The sequence below is a fragment of the Bidens hawaiensis genome, unplaced genomic scaffold, assembly GCF_021521415.1.
Source record: "Bidens hawaiensis isolate Kalapana, Puna unplaced genomic scaffold, B.hawaiensis_p1.1 tig00029272_1, whole genome shotgun sequence".
Taxonomy (NCBI): Eukaryota; Viridiplantae; Streptophyta; class Magnoliopsida; order Asterales; family Asteraceae; genus Bidens; species Bidens hawaiensis.
The window spans coordinates 60,459-80,223 of record NW_027494820.1 but is presented as its reverse complement, the minus strand read 5'-3'; the positions used below and the strand labels follow the sequence as shown (position 1 = coordinate 80,223).

General features: G+C 37.6%; 2 protein-coding genes across 2 annotated transcripts; one reads left to right on the top strand and one right to left on the bottom strand.

Annotated features, from left to right (window-relative positions):
- Positions 1–11,773: 11,773 nt before the first annotated feature.
- LOC143578420 (S-type anion channel SLAH2-like) lies at positions 11,774–15,764 on the top strand. Its single transcript, XM_077062011.1, has 5 exons — positions 11,774–11,899; positions 12,040–12,516; positions 13,182–13,555; positions 13,687–14,083; positions 15,142–15,764. Exons 1-5 carry the CDS (start codon positions 11,798–11,800, stop codon positions 15,556–15,558), a joined length of 1,767 nt encoding a protein of 588 aa, XP_076918126.1. The 5' UTR covers positions 11,774–11,797; the 3' UTR covers positions 15,559–15,764.
- Positions 15,765–16,389: 625 nt separating this feature from the next.
- On the bottom strand, positions 16,390–18,627 carry LOC143578433 (uncharacterized). The gene is made up of 4 exons (XM_077062023.1): positions 18,271–18,627; positions 17,738–17,887; positions 17,431–17,496; positions 16,390–17,250 (listed from the first exon to the last, which is right to left on the bottom strand). Exons 1-4 carry the CDS (start codon positions 18,424–18,426, stop codon positions 16,582–16,584), a joined length of 1,041 nt encoding a protein of 346 aa, XP_076918138.1. The 5' UTR covers positions 18,427–18,627; the 3' UTR covers positions 16,390–16,581.
- Between the last annotated feature and the right edge of the window lie 1,138 nt (positions 18,628–19,765).

Below are 19,765 nucleotides of genomic sequence, written 5' to 3'. Positions count from 1 at the left end.
CCTCTTCCTCGTGCATATTCTTTAAACGAGTTTGTCACATGCCAATGTTATCATAAGGATTAGGAAAACTTTTAACCTGCAATGATAAAGGAAGACTTATAATCACAGGCTGCAAGAAAGAAAAACATATTTCAAAGTACCTATATCAAATTAAGTGTATTCATTCACTGAAGCATAATAACTTATAGCTCCATACTATTTTAATGAGAACACCAAACTATGAAGCACTTCCAAGTTCACATGTTAAGCATGTTCAATATGCAAACACAGAAATATTGGTTCATGAAAAGATCTACGAGTTACCATTACTCACATAAAAAAAAGGACTCTACAATCATTGAGTACCCATAATTTGTACATATCCAAAACCAAATCATAGGCCCTGTCTCCAATAGCAACATGATGCAAATGGATCAAAGCCTTTGCAATAGCAACATGTAAGGAAAATAAGAAGAAAGAATATAATAAATAACGAATTAGGGTTCATGCCAAGAAGACGAAGTCCGAATCGGTGACGAAAGACAATGATCACTCCATAGCTTTGCCAACTATTGATTAAACAAAAAAAGCTACAACCATAAACAGCAGTACTTGCAAGTACTTGCAACTATAAAGAGAGTTGTTCAACACGCAAATACGGCACCTAATAAACTCAAACCGTGAAACCAAACCGGAACCAAACCGTTCGTAACGATTTGGTTTGGTTCGTTTTATTTCTTACTGGTTCGTTTTGGTTATAAGTTACTAAAAACCGTTACTAGCGGTTTGGTTATGGTTTGACCTTAAAACCGGACCGTAAAACCCCTACTAACAAATAAGAAAACTTGGAAAAAAAACAACCATAATTATGTTTGGAAAACTCATACCGTTTAAAAAATAAGCAAACTAAGATTGAATAAAGATGAAACCATATAATCCATATTCAAAATTCCCTTTTTTTACAAGCATCGAACAATTCAATATTCCAAAATTCACATCAATTAAAAAAAACAAATGATTCATATTCAATAGAAATCAGAAATCGATTAAATCTGAACAGAACTTGAAAGATGATAAACACACGTTAATGGTCTATAAACACTATCTTTATTTGAAGCCTACCAAAGCTGTTTATACAACACAGCATAAATCAACGTTAGGGATTGGAATCGAGTAGAAATCGTACTTTTATTGGAGTCGAACGGGTTGAAATCGACCTGGTCTGGCATCGAAGAGGATGTAATCAACCTGCTTGTTTGCATCGACCTTTAGGTAGAGACGACGAAAGGGGAAACCAAATGACAGAAAACAACCAAATACTCTCGTGATCACACACAATGTTAGGTAGCCCAGGTCTACCGTCTCTTGATCCGGGGGAAACGCGTCACTCTAAGACCCATTACGTTAAAATCCGGTTGGGATCAGATTTATCTTGAAACCTTGAAATCTTTAGCCCAAGTCTTCACTTCCCCCTTCAATAGTAGTTAAGCTAAAACTTATCGGTAGTTGTCTAGTTTTAGTCTTAGTTGGTTGTGAGAAGTGAAATCTTTGTGCTTGGAAATACATTTTTCTTTTTGAACGACTAAATATTACACTCTAAGTGAATGAACTCTTGATATTTTATTCTACACACTAACCATCTTATTACCTCACCAAAATAGAAATGGCTCGTGTATTTTACAAAGTTACACGTGTTGTATTGTATTTTTCGTCACACGTGTTGTGTTATGGTTTATATTATAGTTTCTCTCTTTATTCTATTTGTTTATATCTTTTGCTATAGTTTTGACCGAACTTTAGGAGGGTGTTTGGGATTCCTTATTTTACCTCCTTGTGACTTATTTAAGTCATAAGTTATAAGTAGAGTTGTAACTTATACTTATATACTCACAATCTTTAACTTTCTCAAACAACTTATAATATAAGGAGGTAAAATAAGGAATCGTGTACCCCCTTAATTGGGTTGTATGTATTTAAGACCTCGTAGAAAGTGACGCAAAAGTTCAAGTGTTCGGTAGAAGTTAGAGCATGGTGATAGACTGATAGCATCATAGCACACTTATGTTAAATGTGGCTAACTTTTTTTTCCAAAAAACAATTTTTGTTAGAAACAGCCTGACAAACAGTGGGCCGCCGAAACAAAACAAATTACAAACCAATCTTCCCAAGGTAACGATTTCTTTTTAAATCTATTGCCAACCCACAAAAATCCAAAAGTCTTGACGTCTTCCATAATTAATCTTAGGGAGGTGTATTTGTTTGAGAAGCTGGTGGAGATTGTTTCTAGCCATCCAAATATGCCAGTAAGGAACCAACACAATACCCTGAATGACTATCAAATGAAGATCACCTTTGTGAACAGAGTTGTGGAGCACGAGCAAATCTAAAACTGAAGAAACACCAATCGAACCCCGACCGATTACTGGTAACCTAGGGGTTGGAGAGCTGTTTCCCACGAGGGGTTAGACCCTTGGAAGATGGTTCTTCTGATAACCTGCAAAACAGACACCGTGAGCTCGTCACTGAGAAGGGGGGGGTTCCTCCTTGTGACCACCCTCCGGCGTGAGAATCAGACTAGATTGCTCTTTAAATATAAAAGTATATTAAGAGATTGCTAGAGCAGATATCAGGTATATATGATGATAATATGATAAGATCAGATGGTCATACCATTTGGGGTATTTATAGCCGAAGGTAGGTTTCCAAAGGGTTTAGCCGGCCCAACACGCTACCAACTGTAACCTATGCACGTGCCCTGCCTGTGAGTGGTGGATAGGTAGCGGCTGACACAGAGCAGGCGTGTCGTGCACTCTTCCTCTTCTGCCAACAACAGGCTAGGCACGTGGTATGGCAGGAGTTGGTGGGTAGGCGGCGGCTATTGGTCACAGTGCTGTGGCGTGCTGTCTGCCATGCTGCTGTCAGTGAGCTGTCGCATTCTTGGTCAGATCTTTTGTCTGTACCTCGTCAGGTATCACACAAAAGATCCTCCATCATACGGACTGGCTCATTTAGGCGGGAGTTTTCCCCCTCCCGCCTTTGCTCATTCCTTCAGGTGACACTGGGGAGAGTTAAGTGCCTAGTGCGTGTAGCCATGCTGCGCGGGTGGCCTTCACTCATGGCTTGTATCCGAGGCTGCGGGAACAGGCGGAGTCCTTCACCATGGGAGGCATTTCCTGCGGGACCAGCTTGCATACTGCGCGTAAGGACGTCACTTCTCTGAGCATGGTTGGTCCTGCGGATCCAGTTGGTCTCTGCGCAGACGTCCCTGTTTAAGGTGAGTCTTGCGGGTCCAACTGGGCTCTGCTGGGACCTACCTCTTCAAGTCCCCCCAGTCCAATGTTCTTCTCATGCGTGTTTAATAAAGTGAGGTGAACTTTTGGACTTAAAAGGGGTTTTGAAAAGGGTTTTGTAAGGTTTTCCATGGGAAGTCCTTGTCACTTGCAGAAATGCCCGAGTTTCCTGCTTGGTCTTTGGGTATGATGCGGGTAGGTCTGTAACCTCCTCGCAAGTCAGGAGCATTGAGTCCCAGTTGTGTGGATTCTCCATGAGGTTTTGGTAGTTTTGAACATAGTGATCAATTATGTTAAAACCACCAATTCCATCCTGGAGCTTTAAACAACGTAGTTCTCGACGTTCCCGCTATGCGGGGATGTTATTTCCTTTTCCGCAAGCATTGCCCAGAAGATCCTTCTTGGTTTCAATTCCCAGCGGAGCGCTAGGTATGTGAAGGGTTTTGCCTTAACACTGTACCTGCGCTCGTCTTACGGTTACTTTACTTCCAAGGTATTCCTGGCGTCAATTCCCTGCGGGTGCTAGGTAAGTGAAGGGTTTTGCCTTTACACTGTACCCGCACCTGTCTTATAGTTACTTGGTTGCCGAGGTACTTGGCTTCAATTCCCTGCGGGTGCTAGGTATGTGAAGGGTTTTGCCTTAACACTGTACCCGCATCTGTCTTATGGTTACTTGTTCGCCAAGGTTTTCTTGGCTTCAATTCCCTGCGGGTGCTAGGTATGTGAAGGGTTTTGCCTTTACACTGTACCCGCATCCGTCTTATGGTTACTTGTTCGCCAAGGTTTTCTTGGCTTCAATTCCCTGCGGGTGCTAGGTATGTGAAGGGTTTTGCCTTAACACTGTACCCGCATCCGTCTTATGGTTACTTGTTTGCCAAGGTAAGGGGGTATTTTCCCGCTTCTTTTTAAATTTTGAATTTTGAAATTCGAAAGGTTGGTGGAAAGATAGGAACAGTCCAAACCTCTGAAACGTCGCGCGACGGTTTCTTCTGACTGTCAGGACGTGCAGGAAGTTATGGTGACGTGACATTATATGGTCATTCCAGACGCTTTTTCAGGCGCGTGGGCGCGATTTTTCGGGCGCGTGGCCGCGAAATTACTGGCACACATCCTGTCAACAGCTGTTGCCAGTCTGCTTTTTGCCACGTGTCATAGTTTCATTGCACCTTCGATTTCTCTCTCCTTCGCATTAAATTCACCGCATTAATTGCGATTAGTATATAAAGGGGGAGAGGGTTATTTGCAATTCACACTTTTCACTTTCATCTCTTCTTCTCAAGTAATTTCCGGTGAATTTTTCTGTTCAGTAAAGCATTACCCTGAAATCTCTTTTCATCTTTCTTCCACTATGCCTTCTCATGATGCTGATGACCAGAAGACTGCTGGCGAATGCCAGTGCTCTCTTCCTGTCGATCTGTACCAGTATATCGTCAGGAAGTTCATGCTCGAGTCTCTCGAGCCTGAGTTTCCTGAACCCCACCATACTGTGTACGATGCCCCTAGTGGCAAGATCGGGGTTTATGCTGCATTCTTTGTCTACGGAAACCTTAGGTTTCCGTTGACAAAGTTTGTGTACCGTGTTCTGGAGAGGCACGGTGTGCACCTGACAGAGGTGCACCCCATGGCCATTGCCAAGGTCCGGCACTTTGAGTGGGTGTGCCGGATACTGGGCCTTGAGCCCCTCGTTGACCGTCTGATGACCTTCTACACTTGGAGGTGCATCCAGGGGTGGTACACTCTTACAACCCGTATCAAGGGTTTAAAGATTTGTACCACCGAGCGGAGTCTTCGCTCGTGGAGAAGAGAGTTCTTCTTCATATCCGCTCGCGCCATCCCCATCGCCATGAAGTTCAAGAATGGCCAGGCGCTTCCGAACCTTCCCGCTCTCAACTACGAGGAGGCGGAATGGTTCTCGAAGATATCCCGGGTCCATTCCCCGGTTTTCCGTTTTCCGGAGTCGGCGATGGTGATGCTGGGGATGAGCCGGGTGTGGAAGGCGGCGAATGCGGATAAGGTTCCGATCGTCCTTGAATATGGTTCGAACTCTGTCCCTTATGGTACGTCTTGTTTCATTTTGCTGACTTCGATTTTTTCTAACTTTCTTGTTGATTTCAGAGGGGAACGATCTTCAGTCGCTCCTGAACCCGCGGGAGGAAGATGGTCCCGCGCGGATGGGTACTCGTGCTCTGGACGAGAACGAGTTGCCCATCTTAGAGCAGACCGCGGGTCGGTTCGTGGAGGTTTACCCGCCAGGCCAAGAGATCCTGAGCCACCGACGGCCAGGTAAGCCTATCTTCTACCCTGAACCTCTCAATGCTGTGCCTGCTACTGGAGTTGACATTTCTTCTTCTGAGGAATCCGCAGAAGGTCCTCCACTGGTGCGGAAGAAAAAGGCTGCCGTCGGGAAAGGCAAGGAGAAGGTGGCCTCTACGGCCGACCCGGTAGTCCTATCTGACTCGGAGTCAGATAGTGCAGAGGTGGCGGGGGAGCCCGGTGGTGAAGAGACCACCGCTCCGGAGGCTGTAGCGACGACGACGGTTACCGGTGTCAAGAGGCCGGCTCCATCGGGTTCGCCCCCGCTCGTCCGTACGTTCAAGCTCAAGAAACCCCGTAAGTGCCCCCATAATTCTTGTCTAGATTTGTTGTTTCAAATAAATTTTTCTAACACTTTTGCTTGTGCAGGTGTAGATGTTGACGCATTCCAGGGTGGAGTTGGAGCAAGTATTCCTCCGCCAATGAGGGAAGGCTCGGTCAGCCTTCCCGAGGCGTCGACCCAGGCGTCTGCGCCTGCTTCCGTTGGTTCCAGCCTTCCTAAGGCTGTTCCAGCTGAGAAGGCGTCCACCTACTTGATTATTAGTTGGAGACTAAATAATAAATATATTAATTAATTAAGGAAGAAAGAATAATCTTATGCAATACTTGGTTTGGGTTGTGCGATTACGATGGTGGTTTGGGAGTATATAAGCCGGTGATGTAAGGTTTCTCTAATTTTGTTTTACGGTTAGAGACTTGCCTAAGCTTTCCAGTGTCGTTAACTTGAAGACGGGTGAGAAGGAGATTTTTCACGGGATAATTATTATAGCATGTTGGAGACTATGAAAAGCGAGAAATGACAAAATGCATGGTGGTAAGGAAGTGAAGATTGAAGAGATTATAGGGAATATTAAATCTTTAGGTTTTCTTTGGTTTAAAATCCGATCTAATTGTAAAAGCATAGAGTGGGCGAATTGATGTAAGTTTAAGTTCATGTAGTTTGTTGTTCGGTGGGCTGCTTCCTCCTGGCTATGGTGGGTGCGGTGCGACTGTTGTCGCTTTGTTTATAAAAGTTTACGGTTAAAAAATATGTGATGCTTGGTGTAGTCTCTGGCATGAAACAACACGATGCATTTATGAATTATAAGAAATGATAATTCGTCAAATAAAAATATAAAATACACAAATGGTATGATCTGGATCCTTAAAATCAATTACGTACCATCTGCCTTGCAAAATTGCAGTCAACCTTTTGACTTTTGATAATTAAACAAGTTTATTTGTCTTATTATGCGTTGATAATCATAATGTTTTAATTTTTCATTTAAATAAAATTTCATCATTTTTTGGAATAAAGGAATCAATAAGGGTATAATAATAAAAAACAAAAATCTTCCAAGGCCGGTGGACCCTTTGATGTTGGTATGGTTTGAAAAATGAAAAAATGAGGATCGAGTGATTGACGGTTCTTAACAAACATTCTATAGTAAATTAATAGAAGTCTCATGAGTGATCAGGCATATAAATGAATAAATAATTGCTCCAAACTTCAAAGGATAGGCACTTACGGGTTTGTACGTCTCTTAAATTATTAGTTTAGTTTCTTTATACTAAACTAAGGTGCCACACACATTCATTTTTGGTATTTACGAGTGTTTTACCTTATGCGTTGTGTTGAGGAAGGTTGGTAAAACCTGAGCGATGGTAAAATCTAAGTGTTATTGGTTCCAGATATTGAATCAGTAAGTTGACGCAAATTCAATCGGTTTTGATTACGTACGTTATGATAGACGGAACTTAAATATCTTATTGCCTACTAAACCTTAAACATTTAACCACCCACTAATGGGAATGACAATTTATTTAGTTTCTTAATATATTTCTTTTCTTTTACCAGGAACAACAACAATATAAACTCCTTTAATATATCTAATCTATATAAATCCTTTAATCAAATAGCCTATTCAAATAATCATTAATGTAATCTCACATTTAATCAAGTAAATATTCGAGATTCTTTTTTTTAAATACATGAAACGATGAAATTTGAGTTTAATGGTTATTTTTTAATGGTAAGTTTCATTACCATCAATGAACCACAACAAGAAAAGAGAAAGAAACCCGATACCCCTCCACCAAGCACGAAGGACCCACAGAAAAACATACAAAAATTACATTGTAACGAACTTACACCACTTAGACCAACTATCATTGAAAATATTTGATCTATTGCTAATCCATAAAAATCCCAAAGCCTTGATATCACCTAACTCCTCTCAAATATTGGCTTATTTGCCTTCATGAACTTTTTCAATTCTCACTTTCCATAGTCTCCAACAAGCTAAAGTTATGATTCCTTGGACGATCCTCTTTTCCTTTTCACATTTTGTTACTTTTGGAATGAAGATTGAAGATATCCTCTACCGAGGAAATTTGGGTTTAATGGTTAATAGGTTTAGTTTAAACTAAACTTATTTGTTTAATAGTATAAAATTAGATTAGTTGTTATACTAAATGATTAGTTTTTTTTTATAGGTTTATATAATTATATTTGTATAGCTTTTAAAATATTCAATAGATTTTTCTTGATGATCAGTGTCAAAATTTCCTAAAATCGCTTTCAAAATTTCATTAGGTCGCTTTCAACATTTAACAGGGTCGGTGTCAAAATTTAAATTTATTGAGACACTCCCAATCACATATATACTAGAAATATTTCTTGCTTCATACAAGGCACATACATACTAGAAATATTTTTTGCTTCATACTTTCATGAGGATCCAACCGTTCTATAGGTCCGCAAAGGTTGCGTTATAGGCTTTCCCAAAAAAAAAAAAATTTCTTTGTTTTGTTGTAATTAAAAAATAATTATATTCCCTGCTTGATTATCTTAGCAAGCTCTTTAAACTTGGTACTTAAATAAAGTAATCATACTATGGGTAATGTTTTTTAAGTTTTCAATCTCGTTAGGGTGAAAGGGGGACTCTCCTACATAAATCCAACTCGGAAGGGCAACTCACCCGGGGTACCCCTTGAACCCACATGAGCTCACTAAATTTAAAGAGCTCACCAAGCTCTTTAAACTTGTTGTCTAACACTGTGCCCATAAGTCTTAATTTACAAGGGAAAAAAAAGATTTGGATGGAAATAGAAAGAAAGTGAATTTGTCAAATATTTAATAGAAAGAAAGAAACAAAAATTTTGATTTTGATATTTTCATTTCATAAATTTTCTTCTATTATGGACGGATTTGGAGAGAGTAAAATCTCTTTCTAATTTTCTTTAAAATTCTTTAATTTATTTTCCTTTCATTTAAACTCAAAATTAAGAAGTTAAACAATAATAAGTTAGTTGTGGTTCAATGGTAGAGCACTTACTTTACAAGTGAGATGTAGGGGGATCAAACCTCACTACCATCAACTTATATGGGAGATATGATGGATGACCATGGCTTGCCAGGGTTCGAGTCTTGATCTCACCCGGTTTTACCGGCTCCTCGTTGTCGTGCCGTTTGGCGGGCGTGGGGGTCGGGTTTTATCCGGTGAATCCCTCAACAGGTGGACTGCTAGGGGCTCCATCCGTCCGGACTAGTGGTCGGCTCGGGCTGCCTTTAGCTAATGGGGGCCGCGTACGAAGTATCCAACGTTACTTAGTTGGCCATTCAAAAAAAAAGAAGTTAAACAATAGCTTTTTATTCCCCTCACTTTTTTTTCTCTTCAACATTTCTTAACATTTTTACTCATTTATTTTTACTCTCGAGGACAGAGATAATTCATAACAAGATAATTCATAGGGAAAATTCTGAACTTAGTCCATTTTAGGAGAGAGAGATTAAAAATAGTCCAAAAAGTGTTTGATTCTCAAAATAATCCTCTGAAATCTATCTCATACGTGAGATTGGGATTCGTGACGTGAGTTTTTGTTGTCCTCTCATAAACTGACACGTGTCACTTTAAAGATAAGTTTTCAGAAAGTTTGTCTCGGTAGATAGTTTTCAAGTGAAAATTGTTTTCTAAAAAACCATTGTTTTGGAATGAAATTTATCCGTCACGTGAGGTTTCATATAAGATGAGTTTCACGTTTTTTTGAAATGCATCTTCTCGGACGCATTCCAAATGAGTTTCGTCTACTATGTTAAATTTCAAAAAAGTTGGAAAAAAAACGATACGTTTTCAGTGAACATAGTATTTTTCCGATGATTTTCAATAAAGTAAAAAAAACCGATTAGTTTACGAAAAAGTTTAAAACAAACGATAATTTTGCTCTGAATTTTATCTTCTCAGTTGATTTTCATTAAAGTTTTATAAAATTCAAAAAATATGTATTTTCCTTAAATGTTCTCCCACTTCAACAAAATTTTGTTGTAGAACAATGAAATTCAAGAGAGGTGATCAGATTAAAGTTATTGATCTGGGTGATGGGTTTGTCGGATCGTATTATGATGGCAACATAATGTCCCGGTTGGCAAGAAGACGTATATCATTCAGTTCCGTACCCTGCTAGAAGCCGATCAGTCTGGGTTTCTTAGAGAGTTTGTTACGGCCGACAAAAACCCATCGTGTTCAATATATTTATAACAAAAGTCATCGGATCTTACAACGTGGGCCCCATTCACACGAAAAAGATAACTTTCATATTAAAACCATCGAAAAAGATTAGTTTCATATCAAAACTCATTGAATCTGACAACTCTAGTTTCAACGCAAAAATAGATGATTTCATATCAAAAATGATATTTTTCTAAAATCTCTTCTTTTTAGGCAAAATCCGATTATTTTCATCAAAATTCTATCGAAAATACAAACTTTGTAACTACTATGACAACACGTTTTTTAGGCAAAAACAGACGAAATTCATTTGGAATGCGTCCGAGGAGATGCATTTCAAAAAAACGTGGATAAGGATGATAACGAGGACTTTGAAACCTCACGTGACAGATAAATTTCATTCCAAAACAATGGTTTTTCAGAAAACAATTTTCACTTGAAAACTATCTGCCGAGACAAACTTTTCTGAAAACTTATCTTTAAAGTGACACGTGTCAGTTTGTGAGAGGTCAACAGAAACTCACGTCACGAATCCCAATCTCACGTAAGAAATAGATTTTAGAGGAATATTTTGAGAACCAAACACTTTTTGAACTATTTTCAATCTCTCTCTCCTAAAATGGACTACGTCCAGAATTTTCCCTAATTCATAATACCATGTAAACTTTGTTACTCATCAATTTGATATATACAAAACAAATAAAGGGTTAAAAAAAGATTATAGGAAATCAAATCGTACTTGCCTATCAACTTGATGTACAACGCGTCATTATCACAAAAAGCAGCTGTACCTGTACATCTTCTCATTTTTCAAATATTTATTCATTTGCCATAAATATGATTATTTAATTTTTAACAACTATACTTAAAAAGAGTATGAAAAGAGTACGCATCCAAGTGCCGCTACCTACCTCAACCTAATCATAGCTCAGGAGTTCACTTCATATTCGGTTTTCATTTTTGTTTAAATCCAAAACCAAATTAGGAAACTAGACGTGTTTTGTTCTAGATAACTTATTTTGGTTAAAACCGAGAAATCCGAATTACATGTTTCATGCTATAGATTTTCATATTTGTATAGCACGTTAAACAACTAGTCCCTAACAAAATCGAGGTAACTAACCTGAGAGACCTATAATCGAAATTGATAAACACCCATCTTATTAAAATTCAAGCTGTTTCGTGCTATAGACATTTTTTTTCTAAATTTATCTTAAATAAAACTTTTCATCTTATCTTTGATATAATAAAGAGATTAAAAAACAAGTTAATTTGATACCCGGTCTAATTAGATATGCAGTTGTTACATCAAACAATTTATAGTTTAGTGTCGACTAGCCACATAAATTTTTGTAATTTAATAAGTGGTCTAATTTGTTGAAAACCCTAAATATCTAAATTAAATATCTAAACATTTTATAGAATATTTTATAAATAGCTGTATACTTGAATGGTCCAGCTTATTCTACATTCATTAAAATAGTTATATAAAAACATTAAAAATTTTACCAAAGAATAATTGGTGGTGTATATACAGTTCACATATGACATGGCCACAAGTCCACAATACACAACAAGTTTGTTCCTGCTGAATGGTAAAGGACTAAAGGTACAACTCTCTAATGCAAGTTTCATAACAAGTACAACTCCATGTTCCAATTGTCAAAGGTTATGAACAAAAAAACATGACGATGACAATTTTTGCTTTTGTTTTGTAGCAGGAAGATAATGGAAGCAATCCCATCGTTGATTAGATCCATTGATGCTAATGAAGTTGTGGGATTTGATGATGATCTCATGAAGCAAAATGTGTTGGATCTTCAATTTACGGTACGTTTTTTTTGACACGCCGTCTAAAATCTAATTTCATACTGTTTCAAAATATATCGTTTTGACCAAAACTTTTCAAAGTTTAACCATGGTGGTAACAATTTTCAAAGTTTGACGTTTTTGGTTGATTTTGATATTAGGACGGAGACAAGATCGAACCCGAATCCGAACCTGAACCCGAAACTTCTAATGACGGTTTACGCCACCACAGAACGCCGTCGATATCCGTCAGCATGCCGCAGTCTCCGGCGGAAGTCCCACAAAGCGCTAGAAGAGTTGCATTCAGAGACGACGTTGAACTGGTTGAAAAGAATGGACCGCCGACGGTTTCCGCCACCAAATTTTACTCTCAGCCTATACCCACCGGAGTTGGTTTTGAAGAAGCTCTTGCCGCCGGTAAGTTTCCAAGCCGGCCGGTGAAAAACAGCAAGGTTGAGAAACTGAAAGATCAAAGGTACAACTCGTTCAAAACATGGTCGGGTAAACTCGAGAGACAACTCACGACGTTACGAGGAAAACCAGCCGGTGAAAAGCCGGTTATTACTCCCCGGAGTGAGAATTTGCCGGTTGATCGGTATTTTGATGCGTTAGAAGGACCGGAGTTGGAAACCTTGAGGGTATGTTTTCATTAGTTTTATCCGAAACCCGACCCAAACCAAACTATAAGGTTGAAAGAGGTTTCAGAACTCCTCTCTTGAAACCGGTTAAACCTGAACCTTTTTCCCTTTTAAACTGGTTTGGGTCAGATATTGGCCATGTTTGACCAAACTCGAACTCTTTTTAAACTTGCGCAAGTTTAGAGCATAAAATTGATTTGTATATGTTAGCACAAAGGGGTGTGCTCGGTCTGGGTCGTTATGGGCTCAAACCAAAAGTTCGATTTTTGAGTTTTAAAAAACTATTCAATCTATGATATTTGGTTTAATCATTGGGAACATTAATCATTTGGGCTTTAAAATTTTGACTAAATAAACAATTGTCTCAATTTAATGAATTTGAACACAATTTTTTTTGTTAGTAAATAGTTAGTTAATTGATTATTATGTATTTGTCCTAAAATATTTGGATAATGCTTTTTATTAAAACTTGTAAATTATATAACATTCAAAATAAAAAGTAAAAACAAAAAACCCGAAAATCTATACATTTGGTTTGGTTCTTTTTTTTTAATTAAATACAAATCTGAAACTGGACTTATAATTTGATTTTTACTAAAACATAAAACTAAACTGTTAGTTTTTGTTTCGAGGCAACCTAACATTTTCGTTATGATCTTTAACAGCCATCAGAAGAACTAATTCTACCCGAAGACAAGAAATGGCCGTTTCTTCTCCGGTTTCCAATCTCATCATTCGGTATATGCCTCGGCGTAAGCAGCCAAGCCATAATGTGGAAAAACTTATCCTCCACACCTTCAACACACTTCCTACACATAAGTCCAAAGATCAACTTAATACTATGGTGCATTGCGGTCGCTCTTTTCGCAGTCGTGGCATCTTCATACATTCTCAAACTCATCTTCTACTTCGAAGCCGTTCGCAGAGAATACTACCACCCGATCCGAGTCAACTTCTTCTTCGCCCCATGGGTCTCATTACTATTTCTAGCCATTGGACTTCCACCAACTGTTTCAACACACATACCACATGTTTTATGGTATTATTATTATTGTTCTTTCTTTTATGTTTTTTTGTTTTTGTTTTCTGAGCGTCCGATTTTCTACTCCTCTGACTGCAGAGGAGCATGAAACCTTTTTATTAATCAATCCATATTATATCATATTACAGGTACATTTTCATGACACCTATTTTCATCATGGATGTCAAGATTTACGGGCAGTGGAAGTCGGGTGGGCAGCGACGGTTGTCCAAGGTGGCGAATCCGGTTAACCATTTATCCATTGTCGGGAACTTCGTGGGGGCCTTGTTGGGTGCTTCTATGGGGTTAAAAGAAGGTCCTATTTTCTTCTTTGCGGTTGGCATTGCTCATTATACGGTGTTGTTTGTGACTTTGTATCAAAGGCTTCCGACTAACGAAACTTTGCCTAAAGAACTTCATCCGGTTTTCTTTCTATTTATTGCTGTTCCGAGCGTTGCTTCGCTTGCGTGGGCTAATATTAATGGGTCATTCGATTGTGGGTCGCGAATCGCTTACTTCCTTGCCATGTTCCTCTATTTCTCTCTGGTTAGTTAAAATTTTATAAACTGTTTATATTCATGGCAAATTTTTTATTAAAACCAATGTTGTAAAATTTTATAAACTGTTTATACTCTCTGAGTGCTCGCTACAAGGTATGTCACCGAGGCGAGTTTATTTAACTCTGCCTAGTTACTAAGAATCTATCAAAGGTGGTCAAACTCAGCCAAAATCACATCTAGTCGGTGAACTTGGGCCGAATTTGACTTAAAAAATTAAAACATAATTCATATTTCTATAATATTAAAGAACAAATATCATATTTTTTTAAGGCATAGGTTATTCCCACACCATATAGGTTATCTAGACACCATATGCATCTATACGGCTCGTATAGGAGCTATACGAGCCGTATAGGTGCAAACTATTGTCTTTTTGTGTTGGAGAGTGTCAGGTATTTAAAGCCTATACGGCTCATATAGGGGCTATGCGACCCGTATAGATGGGAAAAGTTGTCATCCGTACATTAGTTAGTCATATGATCAGGGCTATACGAGTCGTATAGCCCCTATACAAATCGTATAGAGTTGTTAACACACCATGGGGGTGGTGTTTGAATATAACGACCCTTTTTTTAATTAATGATTTAACAATTTTTTGAATATTTTATTATTTAAAAATGTATTTCTCTTATTTATATTGATATTCACTTATTTTGTTATAAATATTAGTAAACTTACCATATTCGACATATATATAGTATCCAAAAAATAATTTTCTTTATATTTACCATGTCCGAGTACACTCCGAGTACTTCGAGTACACCCAACTCCCTAAAAAGCAATCAAAGATAAGATCGAAGAGAATGAAACGCACGTCTCTTCTTCCTCTTGAAAACTAACACCCAAATTAAATCGAATTTTGTTTTTTTCAAGTCTGATTATATAACAAGCCCATATTATTTATTTAATTTATATCGATCATAAGTTTTTCAATCCTATAAATAAATAGCCCATATCATTTACAACAAAAAACCATATTATTTACATTAACAGTAACAATAAAACATTTTGAGCTGACAAAAATTGTTTGATATAATTATACAGGCAGTTAGAGTGAATTTCTTTAGAGGCTTCACATTCTCATTGGCATGGTGGGCATATACATTTCCGATGACCGGAGCTGCAATCGCCACAATCCGATACTCAAACGAAGTCTCAAACACCTTCACTAAAATACTAACAGTCACCCTTTCGGTGATTGCAACACTGACGGTTTTCGGCTTACTTGTGACCACAATTCTGCGTGCTTTTGTGATGAGGGATCTCTTCCCAAACGACATTGCCATTGCGATCAGTGACCGCAAGCCCACAACTGTCCGGAAGTGGTTCCACCGAAGGACTGGCAGCTCAGAGAATGACATTGAACATTACCTGAAGTATGTGACTTCAAATGAGAAAGATGTGGAGGTTGATATGAATGTGAAAGAGACAGATGTTGAAAGTCAACGTCCGTTGACATGAAGTGGTTTGACTTTTGAGGAGTTAGTTATGAACTTATGATGCAATTGAGGAACATGGCTTCCATTTTCCGATGATGTTGGATGTTTATAGAGTGTGAGGATTATAATGCTAATAATAATAATGGTTGGTGAGTTGTAAGTTATGTTCATTGTATTTTACCTATGTGCTTGTTGAGACATTTCTTAATATTTTGGAATAATGTTTTGTGAAAAACTTTTTTGTATATTGGTTTTGGTAACAGGATAGTTGTGTAGACTGGTTAAATCAGAAACCGGTTTTTAATGGCTTAATAAACATTCGTAAGATAATGTAGACGAGTCAACCTATCGAATATCTTCATCGAAGGGTGTAGGGACCAGGGAGCTTCTCCCATTGAAGGAGCGATTCGTAAAAGGTGACCACCAGTCACAACTCACAACATGTGACATCAATATAATGCAACTTTGAAGCTAATACAAGACTTTGTCACGTATCTCATGCGTATAATAGTAAAGTGATGTCAATTAACCGTCACCAAAGGAGCATTTGATAATGGCAGACGAGTTTAAAGCTTATACAGGACTTCGTGTCACGTATCACATGCGTATGATAATGACGTGTTGTTAGTTAATTTCATCGAAAGAACATTTGATAATGGTAGACGGGTGAAAAGCTAATATGGGTTTTTTTAACACGTATCATATGCATTTAAATTGATGATTGGACAAGCAGCAAACGACTAGCTTCACTCATGTCACATCTATAAAAATGACCTCTCTTTATTAGAGTTGTAACCGGGAGTAAATAAGTACCTTCACTTATTAGGACTAACCGTAAAAGATTAAACAAATTATAACTAAAATCGAAAATTGATTTTATAACATCCATTATCAGTTTGCTTTTAACATTAATTTACACATACCAACATCCAATTTGACATCAAATGAACCTATACTACTTCAACAGCATACCAAACATCTAACTTAGAAAAACAATAAAAACGATACGGTTACAATTACATCAATAGTCAAAACAAATATGACATCACCTCATAAGATCGATAAATACAAAGGCGTTCCAAAGGCTATGTAACAACATAGACGGTAGCAAGTTTCTTGACCGTGCAAAAACCGTCCCCATCACCATCCCAAGAAACACAAGTGGCAACATTCTTTGCATATTGAAATGAGCCAATGCAAACGCTACTGAACTTATAAAAATCGCACACCAAACAGGCATATACCTTGTTAACGAAGGAAGAAGAAACCCTCTAAACACAATTTCCTCCCAAACAGGAGCACAGACAGAAACAACAATCGCATAAAGCAACATTGCCATTGGATCGCGTGCAACTATCGACTGTTCGACATTGGAAACCGTGATGGGAGCAGGTGGAGGCATTGGTACCAGGTTAAGGTTGACTTGTGAGAGACGGTTGACCAAAGGAAACATTAAACATCCTAAACCGACATCAAAATACCAGTTTCCTTTGAAGGTGAACTTGAACCAATCGGATGAAAGAGGGCGGAAGCTTGAGAGGCAAAGTTTGAGAATTGCAATTCCGGTTAAGCCCTCCACAATGTCGGTTAAAAGACTGTATAATGCTTGTCCTCTGTATGTTAGGAACTCTTTTCTGAAACCTGCTGTGTGGGCTATAAATGGTATTATCCAAGAGCCTACTAACCAAAATGAGGTGATCCATAGGAGCATTACCTGCATTGTTAACATTTGTTATTTGTTGGAAGGATACACGTTTCATATCCATCTTGTATGATCTATTTCAAACACTTTTCATATTAAATGAACTTTCATAAACCACTTGACTATGCTAGACGAATAATGGTATTAACTCACTGCAAACAATATGGTATTAAAACTGAAAAAAAGCTGCACCTGCAAAATGGTCTTAGCTGTCCATGGAACTGCCCACGGTTCTGTACTTAGTAAACCATATGCAACCTGTAAATAACATCCACTTATTAACCATATACTAAATCAGAAGTTGGGCAACATGCAACTGGGTTGATAACAGCATATGTATAAAAGAACTTAAAGAGCAAAACCCTTTTCTCCCTATAAATTGGGACATAAAGAAGCGAACAATTCAACGCATACTAAAATTGTAATAACTACACTAACTACTTGAATAAGATACCAAATAAACGCACCCGCACACACACAAAGATGGTAAAAAAGCTACCTTTTTGAAGTTTGAAACCCAATTATGCTTCACATTTGGTTGTTCTCCCGCCAATTCCACCTTCTTTTCTGGCAACTTATTTTCTGAAGTTTCGGGGACGGTATGTTCCAAAGAAGATTCATCGTGTTTAAAGCATGAAAATCTCCAATTCTACAGATAAACAACAATTTAAAAAAAAATAGTACCATTAAATGTATTTCAAAAAGGATATACAAAATGCATTCATTTTATGTTATGTTATTAATCCAAACAACAAATATAAAAAAAATACGATGAACGAGGTTAAAATTAGAATCACATCAACAGATTGGTAAAAACTGTTTCTTGATTTCCAAGAAAGCTTAACTTTTGATATGTGTTGTCATGGTGAATTTGTTCTAACAAACATTAACAACACAACAAACTACAATAATAGCATTAACAATAACAATAATAATAATAATAACCAATTTGGGCAAAATTATGGTCATAATAAGTCAACAATAAACACGATTACAATCAATTAATGGACAAAAAATCGAACTTGAGCTTACATTTGTCCGTATCTTGGAAGAAGATAACTGTACGAATCGATTGGTTCGTCTGAATGATACATAGGGTTTCAAGATTTTAGTACTACCAGCTCCGGCAGTAGAAGGAAGTGAGCCGATAGAAAGCGTGTGGCAGCACGGCGACGGAGCGACGGACATGATGACGTGGCTTCGCCGGATTGATTGAATTCCGGTGGAGAATTGGTGGTGGTTGCTGATGCATTAGAGGGGTAAAAACCTAGTTGGGTTGTTGGTACATGTTGTAGACGGTGGTTGAAATGGTTTTGACGCGGTTGGTTGGTGATGGATGAGGGCGGCGGCGACGGTGGTTGGAGATATCGGAGGAAGGAATCTCCGGCGAAGATTACCAGGAAAGAGGGGATGGGAAAAGGTTAAATATCATTATGACATTGGGTTTTATGGACACGGTACTCGTGTTCGTGTTGTTCTTTTAATTTTACACACATAATTAAATGAACGGGATTTTTTATTCGTGTTCGTTCTTTAGGAAAATAAACATGTTCGTGATTTAATATTCTAAACAACCACTTCGTGAATATAAACAAACAGTTAGGGTTGTGCAAGAAACCGGAAAAACCGATCCGAAACCGAAAAACCGAACCGAAATAAAACCCATGGTTTGGTTTTATGTTTTTGTAAAACCGCACTAACTGTTCGGTTTTGGTTTTGCATGTAAACAAACCGAAAAACCGAACCAAACCGAATTCCTAAATTTTTGTTTTTTATATTTTATATTAAGTAATTTATAAGAATTTAATAAATATGTAACTCAAATACTTTTAATCAAATGTATGACAGTCTATTATTTTACAATTAACAAAATTATTTATACCTAAATTCGTTATTTTTTGTCAACTTTTTTTCAGCCTAAAATTTTCAAGCTTAAATGGCAAAAATCGAAACCGAACCGAAACCAAAACAAAAACCGAAAAAACCGAAACCAAACGGTTTCAAAAACTCTAAAAACTGAAGTTTTGGTTTTCGGTTTAGTTTTAGCCAAAAACCGCACCACACATACCCCTACAAATAATCATAAACGAAACCAATTTAAATCTATTTCATTAGAGCATTTTTAGTAGTTTCTCTATTTTCATCTTTATAGTTACATTAAAATATTACATTTTCTCTTTCATTTTTAATCAAATAATATTTTTTTTATTATTATATTTTCTCTCTTATTCACTTACAGACACATTAAAAAAAATTATTGGTGATAAATAGTATTTATTTAAATTTACTTATAAACATAACTTTCTCTCTATCTTCCACTTAGAATTACTCCATAGAGTATAAAAAACTTACGTAAGTATAAAAACCTTTCGTGAATGCTCTTACATAGATTAAAGTATTCAATGATGTCAAAAATTATCAAACACATAAATTAAAGCTTATTCCATTACATAACTTTGAAACCAAGTCAATCTTCATCTTCAAATCACCATCCATGATTCATCATCACGTATTATAATAAATTGCA

What these genes read in the sequence shown, in the direction of transcription:
- LOC143578420 (XM_077062011.1), top strand. Translation starts at nt 11,798, where the DNA reads ATGGAAGCAATCCCATCGTTGATTAGATCCATTGATGCTAATGAAGTT. An exon ending in TGTTGGATCTTCAATTTACG is followed by an intron (nt 11,900 to 12,039) that starts GTACGTTTTTTT and finishes TTTTGATATTAG; the next exon opens with GACGGAGACAAGATCGAACC. An exon ending in TGTTCCTCTATTTCTCTCTG is followed by an intron (nt 14,084 to 15,141) that starts GTTAGTTAAAAT and finishes ATAATTATACAG; the next exon opens with GCAGTTAGAGTGAATTTCTT.
- LOC143578433 (XM_077062023.1), bottom strand. Translation starts at nt 18,426, where the DNA reads ATGTCCGTCGCTCCGTCGCCGTGCTGCCACACGCTTTCTATCGGCTCA. An exon ending in CTTCCAAGATACGGACAAAT is followed by an intron (nt 17,888 to 18,270) that starts GTAAGCTCAAGT and finishes GTTTATCTGTAG; the next exon opens with AATTGGAGATTTTCATGCTT. An exon ending in GGGTTTCAAACTTCAAAAAG is followed by an intron (nt 17,497 to 17,737) that starts GTAGCTTTTTTA and finishes TGTTATTTACAG; the next exon opens with GTTGCATATGGTTTACTAAG.